Source organism: Sinocyclocheilus anshuiensis, unplaced genomic scaffold, assembly GCF_001515605.1.
Source record: "Sinocyclocheilus anshuiensis isolate Anshui unplaced genomic scaffold, SAMN03320099.WGS_v1.1 scaffold1079, whole genome shotgun sequence".
In the NCBI taxonomy this organism is placed as follows: domain Eukaryota; kingdom Metazoa; phylum Chordata; class Actinopteri; order Cypriniformes; family Cyprinidae; genus Sinocyclocheilus; species Sinocyclocheilus anshuiensis.
Genome location: NW_015548207.1, coordinates 211,601 through 220,197, shown reverse-complemented (window position 1 = coordinate 220,197; position 8,597 = coordinate 211,601). Strand labels below are relative to the sequence as shown.

The following is an 8,597-nucleotide window of genomic DNA, read 5'->3' as shown; positions in this document are numbered from 1 at the left end:
CATTTTCCTTTAAATGTTAATGAGCTCTGCTGACCCCGCCCCTCTCTTCCGAGCTGCTCTCAGAGAGACTGTTTATTTTAGCCGCATTCATCGTGAAACTTGCTAATTAGTACATTATTAGGAAAGGCGTAAAAACCTTACACTCACTTCTTCTGTATGTGAAGCTGGATCACGGCTGATTCGCGCGAACATAGACGCATTTATGTAGATCGGGGGCGCATTCTCTTTAAAAAGTCACAACAACTCTGTGACTGTTCTTGAATGGCCCAGCCAGAGCCCTGACTTAAACCCAATTGAGCATCTCTGGAGAGACCTAAAAATGGCTGTCCACCAACGTTTACCGTCCAACCTGACAGAACTGGAGAGGATCTGCAAGGAGGAATGGCAGAGGATCCCCAAATCCAGGTGTGAAAAACTTGTTGCATCTTTCCCAAAAAGACTCATGGCTGTATTAGATCAAAAGGGTGCTTCTACTAAATACTGAGCAAAGGGTCTGAATACTTAGGACCATGTGATATTTCAGTTTTTATTTTTTAATAAATCTGCAAAAATGTCAACGATTCTGTGTTTTTCTGTCAATATGGGGTGCTGTGTGTACATTAATGAGGAAAAAAAATTAACTTAAATGATTTTAGCAAATGGCTATAATATAACAAAGAGTGAAAAATTTAAGGGGGTCTGAATACTTTCCGTACCCACTGTAGCTGCATTGAATGTCATGAAACCTGTCAAGAACATGTACAGCTCATTTTCAACTATAAATCCCCAAAAATGGTCTTTAACATAATCCAAAACAATTAAATATTATTTAAATTGTAAATTATATACATCAAGTTTTACTCTCTTTAAATTTATGTTGACTTTAATAAAATATGTTTACATTTATAGTTATCCTTATTATTATTATTTAATGGAGTAATTTTTCAAGAATTACAAAGATTTGAGAAGCAAAACTGACATTATGGTAATGAGAATATGGTGGAAAAATGATCTTAATTGTAATGCAGAAATATGTGTCAAAATGAAAAATGTTATTTATTTTCATGACAATTACCCAGAAATTGTTTCTCCATAAACTGTCACTGCCATAATGCAAAACAGTGATATATTAATATATTAAAGATATATTATATTTTAAAATATTTATACAAGTTGTACTGTCTTCAATTTATGTTGATTTTTAAATATATATATAAAATATCAATGTTTATTTTTTTGTATTTTTTATTTTTTTTAAAGATTTACAAAAACAAAAGAAAAATGTGTGAATGCATTATGATAATGAAAATATGGAGGGGAAATTAGCTTAATTGTCATGAAAAATATGTAAAAAAAACATTACAAATATTTAATATTAAAAATATATATTAAAAAAAACACTTCTACAAACACTTCTTTTGCATTTTGACCTTTTTTCCATTTTCTTATTTTCAGTAATTTTTTTTAAGAATAAAAAACCTCATAAGTAAAACATTACTTTCAAGACACATTAATGAGAATCTTGAAGAAAATTGTGCAAATTTGCATTAATAATAATAATAATAATAATAATAATAATAATAATAATAATAACAAGCTGATTTTTTTCATGAACAATTTCCACCGAAAAATGTGGTAATTTTGGTTTTGAAATCTTTTTTGTAGTTTAAAAAATTGACTGAAATGTAAAAAATACTTTTAATACAATATTATTTTCTTATTATTTTTATTTACAAAATTTTTCTTATTTATTTCTTATAATATGACTTATTTTTATTATTTGTAGTTAAAAATGACTGAAGTGAAAAAATATTATAATATAAAACTTTTCTTATATTTATTATTTATTATATCTTATTTTAATAATACGACTTAAGTTTTTACTTTTTCTTTTTTTGTAATTAAAACAATCACTAAAATGTAAAGTACAATAAAAATTGTAATATATACATTTTAATATATAAAATATTTTTATTTTGTGGTAAAAGAATATTAATACTATGACTTGATATTCTTGAGGAGTTTTGTGAGATTCAGCCCTTTGTTCAGCGTTGCTAGACTCCAGAAAGTGTTGGGTCGACCCAAAGCTCTGTGAAAGCAATCTCAGCTCTCAAACAGGCTTAATCAGAAATAAGAGCAGTTCTGCTTGGAAAGCCGCGAGTTTTATGAGAATGTCAAAGTCTGTTTGTAAACAAAAGAGCTATTCAGAGCCAGAGCCGATCGGAGACGCCACCCAAAACACCCGGAACCCCGACGCGGCCCGGATAAAGTTTCCATGTCCAAAGGGTAAAATGGAAAGGTTTCACACAAAAAGCCTCTCTCATGCAGACTTACGAAACATAGTGTTGAACTGCTGGGGGTTCAGATTCCACTTGCCCCACGGAGTTTTGTGACCTTTCGACTGGGCGTAGTGGGCGTGGTTAAACTCCGGCTCCGTCCCAAACGAGTCTAGGACCCTCAGCATGCACCTACAACACAAGTTCAACACTTGAGTGGTGGCAAATAAGCTAGCTACAAAGTGCTGACGTCTGTACATAAAAAAAAAAGCTTATAATAATAATAATAATAAAAATTATTATTATCATTATCATCATTAAATATTTGGATGCTGTATAGTGTTTATGTAAATGTGTATATGTGTATACACACACACACACACACACACACACGATGGAAAAATACATTTAACTGTCTTGGAAAAAAAACATTTGAACTTTTTCCATTTTTTTATGTTTATTTTAAAGAAGAATTACAAAAATATACATTATGCTAAGAATAATAGAAATAATAATAACAATAATAATTATAATCTGCATTTTGGCACTTTTTTCATGACAAGCAAACATTTTTTGATGAAAAACTTGACTTTTGATTTTAAAACCTTTTGTAGTTTTAAAAATATTCTTATTTTAATTATGACTTAAGATTTACTTTTGAATTTTTTGTAAATTATACAATGACTGAAATAAAAAAAATAAAGTACTGTAATACAACATTTTCTTACTTTTTTTGTGGTGAAATAACCACTAATACAAGAAAAAATAAGTAATAATATTAATGAGAATCTTGAAGAAAATTGTGCAAATTTGCATTAATAATAATAATAATAATAATAATAATAATAATAATAATAATAACAAGCTGATTTTTTTCATGAACAATTTCCACCGAAAAATGTGGTAATTTTGGTTTTGAAATCTTTTTTGTAGTTTAAAAAATTGACTGAAATGTAAAAAATACTTTTAATACAATATTATTTTCTTATTATTTTTATTTACAAAATTTTTCTTATTTATTTCTTATAATATGACTTATTTTTATTATTTGTAGTTAAAAATGACTGAAGTGAAAAAATATTATAATATAAAACTTTTCTTATATTTATTATTTATTATATCTTATTTTAATAATACGACTTAAGTTTTTACTTTTTCTTTTTTTGTAATTAAAACAATCACTAAAATGTAAAGTACAATAAAAATTGTAATATATACATTTTAATATATAAAATATTTTTATTTTGTGGTAAAAGAATATTAATACTATGACTTGATATTCTTGAGGAGTTTTGTGAGATTCAGCCCTTTGTTCAGCGTTGCTAGACTCCAGAAAGTGTTGGGTCGACCCAAAGCTCTGTGAAAGCAATCTCAGCTCTCAAACAGGCTTAATCAGAAATAAGAGCAGTTCTGCTTGGAAAGCCGCGAGTTTTATGAGAATGTCAAAGTCTGTTTGTAAACAAAAGAGCTATTCAGAGCCAGAGCCGATCGGAGACGCCACCCAAAACACCCGGAACCCCGACGCGGCCCGGATAAAGTTTCCATGTCCAAAGGGTAAAATGGAAAGGTTTCACACAAAAAGCCTCTCTCATGCAGACTTACGAAACATAGTGTTGAACTGCTGGGGGTTCAGATTCCACTTGCCCCACGGAGTTTTGTGACCTTTCGACTGGGCGTAGTGGGCGTGGTTAAACTCCGGCTCCGTCCCAAACGAGTCTAGGACCCTCAGCATGCACCTACAACACAAGTTCAACACTTGAGTGGTGGCAAATAAGCTAGCTACAAAGTGCTGACGTCTGTACATAAAAAAAAAAGCTTATAATAATAATAATAATAAAAATTATTATTATCATTATCATCATTAAATATTTGGATGCTGTATAGTGTTTATGTAAATGTGTATATGTGTATACACACACACACACACACACACACACGATGGAAAAATACATTTAACTGTCTTGGAAAAAAAACATTTGAACTTTTTCCATTTTTTTATGTTTATTTTAAAGAAGAATTACAAAAATATACATTATGCTAAGAATAATAGAAATAATAATAACAATAATAATTATAATCTGCATTTTGGCACTTTTTTCATGACAAGCAAACATTTTTTGATGAAAAACTTGACTTTTGATTTTAAAACCTTTTGTAGTTTTAAAAATATTCTTATTTTAATTATGACTTAAGATTTACTTTTGAATTTTTTGTAAATTATACAATGACTGAAATAAAAAAAATAAAGTACTGTAATACAACATTTTCTTACTTTTTTTGTGGTGAAATAACCACTAATACAAGAAAAAATAAGTAATAATAACAACAATAATAATCATCATTATAATTATAATTAGTATTTTGTTATTTTTTAATGACAATTAAGCACATTTTTCCAATGAAAACTTTACTTTTGATTGATAAATGTGGTACTTTTGATTTTAAAACATTTTTGTAGGGTTTGTTGTTGTTGTTTTTTTTAATTACTGAAATTAAATTAATAATAATAATACTGTAAATCCACATTTTTTTCCTTTTTTTATTAATATGACTTTAGTTTTACTTCAGAATTGTTGTAGTTTGAAAAATGACTTAAATTAAAACAAAACTATATAATAAATACTTTAAAAAATTATTTTTGGCAGACTTTGACAAATCTGTACACACAGAGGTTATAAAATTTGCCATCAAAAACAAGAAACATTCAGATTTATTTATTCAAATTATTGAATACAACTATTCAAATTTTTTTAGAAAATAAATCAATTAATTTCATTATTTATTTTCTAGAGAATCTGACAAAGAATCTGACTAAGGCGGTTTCTAACACTACAGGAAGTTATCCTTTAGCAAACAAATGCGTTCGGTTACAGCTAACGGATCATAGCAGGTCAGACGACCCTGATTACTCGAGAAGCCCAATCCTGGCTGGGATTCACACGGCGCGGTGCGGATGGGATCGATCCCGAGGCGAATCTATCTCGGAGTCTGAAGACGGAGATAAAATCAGGAGATCAGGTTCAGACTCATTTCAAACGGCTCAACAGAGCTGAAGAAACTGTGTCAGGTGAAGGGCACAGCCATGTACGGATTAAATACTTCATACTAGGGGTGTAAATCGGATGGTTTGTCACGATACAATACGATACGATATCGATTCTCATACCCAGCGAAACGATATTTGCCGATACCTCAAAAAATTCTACGATACGGATTCCACTTGCCCCACGGAGTTTTGTGACCTTTCGACTGGGCGTAGTGGGCGTGGTTAAACTCCGGCTCCGTCCCAAACGAGTCTAGGACCCTCAGCATGCACCTACAACACAAGTTCAACACTTGAGTGGTGGCAAATAAGCTAGCTACAAAGTGCTGACGTCTGTACATAAAAAAAAAAGCTTATAATAATAATAATAATAAAAATTATTATTATCATTATCATCATTAAATATTTGGATGCTGTATAGTGTTTATGTAAATGTGTATATGTGTATACACACACACACACACACACACACACGATGGAAAAATACATTTAACTGTCTTGGAAAAAAAACATTTGAACTTTTTCCATTTTTTTATGTTTATTTTAAAGAAGAATTACAAAAATATACATTATGCTAAGAATAATAGAAATAATAATAACAATAATAATTATAATCTGCATTTTGGCACTTTTTTCATGACAAGCAAACATTTTTTGATGAAAAACTTGACTTTTGATTTTAAAACCTTTTGTAGTTTTAAAAATATTCTTATTTTAATTATGACTTAAGATTTACTTTTGAATTTTTTGTAAATTATACAATGACTGAAATAAAAAAAATAAAGTACTGTAATACAACATTTTCTTACTTTTTTTGTGGTGAAATAACCACTAATACAAGAAAAAATAAGTAATAATAACAACAATAATAATCATCATTATAATTATAATTAGTATTTTGTTATTTTTTAATGACAATTAAGCACATTTTTCCAATGAAAACTTTACTTTTGATTGATAAATGTGGTACTTTTGATTTTAAAACATTTTTGTAGGGTTTGTTGTTGTTGTTTTTTTTAATTACTGAAATTAAATTAATAATAATAATACTGTAAATCCACATTTTTTTCCTTTTTTTATTAATATGACTTTAGTTTTACTTCAGAATTGTTGTAGTTTGAAAAATGACTTAAATTAAAACAAAACTATATAATAAATACTTTAAAAAATTATTTTTGGCAGACTTTGACAAATCTGTACACACAGAGGTTATAAAATTTGCCATCAAAAACAAGAAACATTCAGATTTATTTATTCAAATTATTGAATACAACTATTCAAATTTTTTTAGAAAATAAATCAATTAATTTCATTATTTATTTTCTAGAGAATCTGACAAAGAATCTGACTAAGGCGGTTTCTAACACTACAGGAAGTTATCCTTTAGCAAACAAATGCGTTCGGTTACAGCTAACGGATCATAGCAGGTCAGACGACCCTGATTACTCGAGAAGCCCAATCCTGGCTGGGATTCACACGGCGCGGTGCGGATGGGATCGATCCCGAGGCGAATCTATCTCGGAGTCTGAAGACGGAGATAAAATCAGGAGATCAGGTTCAGACTCATTTCAACAGAGCTGACAGAGCTGAAGAAACTGTGTCAGGTGAAGGGCACAGCCATGTACGGATTAAATACTTCATGTAAATCGGATAAATCGGATGGTTTGTCACGATACAATACGATACGATATCGATTCTCATACCCAGCGAAACGATATTTGCCGATACCTCAAAAAATTCTACGATACGATTACGATTCGATTCGATACAGGAGTACATCGATCGATATATCGATATTATGATATTATATACCTATTTTAAACAACCATCTACATTTTTATTAACTCACAAATGCAACCAAAATATATAACATGAACATTTATCTGAAATTTTCACATCCTGTACCTCAATTGGGACATTCACAACAAAAAAAATAGGACTACACTTTTTTTTTTAAATAATAAAGAAAATAAACAATTGGAAAAACAATTCTGGCTGCTACTATGGGCTCAGTGCTAAATATATTTTCTACAGATAACCAAATTACAAGCAATAGCAGAAAATAAATACAAAGACACAAGTTCAATAAACAGTAAAGAAAAGACGGATTTAATCTACTGATACACATGCCTTTTCTTTCTCAACTGTTTACGTTAAGACATATGCCTAACCGACTGCGTTTACTAGGATATTCGCCAAAACGTGCATTTTGAAGTAATTTTGCCGGTATTTATTCATCCATGCACAAAAAAGCGGAAGAGAACTCTATTTAGTATTCGCGCGGTGTAGACGCGGCTGTCTGTGTGCGTGCGCGCGCTTCAGATGTGTGCGCAGAAAACTTCTCACACAGCGCTCGACTGTTACGCAAACAATCCCGAGCGTCTTTTATGCTCACCTTGTGCCTTCAGGCAATCCTTATATCGAGTCCTGATACGTGAGTTTGAACGAGAATGCACGCATTGTCAGTAATGCTTAGACGGACATTATGTGAAAATGTGGACAGTGCCAAAATAAACGTGCCTATTTATACTACAGATATCGATATTTTACGCGTGGCATCGATGCATCGTATCGCCAGACATCGTATCGATTTATCGATCAAAATCGATGAATCGTTACACCCCTACTTCATACTAATCCACAAAATCTGATGCGAACTTACTGATAATGGACCCAGGACGGGCCCAGAGTCTTCTTGAACTGAGCCAGACCCACGATGTCTATGTAGATGAGCTCCACAACTTTATCACCCTTTGTGGGGCAGCTGGACTTGTTGCCCATGACCTTCTTCATGATCCTGGAGAGACAGAATTGAATTCAATTGAACTAAACGGAACTGAATTGAGTAGTGAGGACAGAGACGGAGTCAGAGACTCACTCCTTGAGCTCGGCGAGAGACGCTGAGATGCGGATGTCGTGTCCCAGCAGATACAGCGTGGTGATCAGGTCACTCCACTGAACCAGCTCGCCCAGAGGACCTCCGCTGAACGCGTTCTCCGCTATCTTAAAACCAGACTCCTTCGTCAGGAGACCCAGGTGCACCAGGACCTAAGATCAAAATAAAGAAAAAAACGATAAATATTATCTTACAGAAATATCATTTTATGTAAGATACAAATTTGATTTGAATTATAATGTAAATAGAGCTATTTTAATAAAAATTGTTTAAATTGTATTTTAATGATTAAAATAAAATAAAAAAAATTTAATTAAAAATACATTTAAAAATAATAATAATAATTTGTTATTATTATCATCATCCACAATTGAGGGTCCCTTGAAATAAGCAAATATATATA

At 31.0% G+C, this 8,597-nt stretch overlaps 1 protein-coding gene across 1 annotated transcript in view; it reads right to left on the bottom strand.

Moving 5' to 3' along the window:
* Nucleotides 1–8,597, bottom strand: part of LOC107653587 (alpha-1,6-mannosylglycoprotein 6-beta-N-acetylglucosaminyltransferase A-like) — a 93,126-nt gene that overhangs the window by 24,532 nt on the left and 59,997 nt on the right. The window contains exon 10 of the mRNA XM_016440328.1: nucleotides 3,858–3,991. Within this exon, the coding sequence (XP_016295814.1) occupies nucleotides 3,858–3,991 (134 nt within the window). The remainder of the gene's footprint in view (nucleotides 1–3,857; nucleotides 3,992–8,597) is intronic.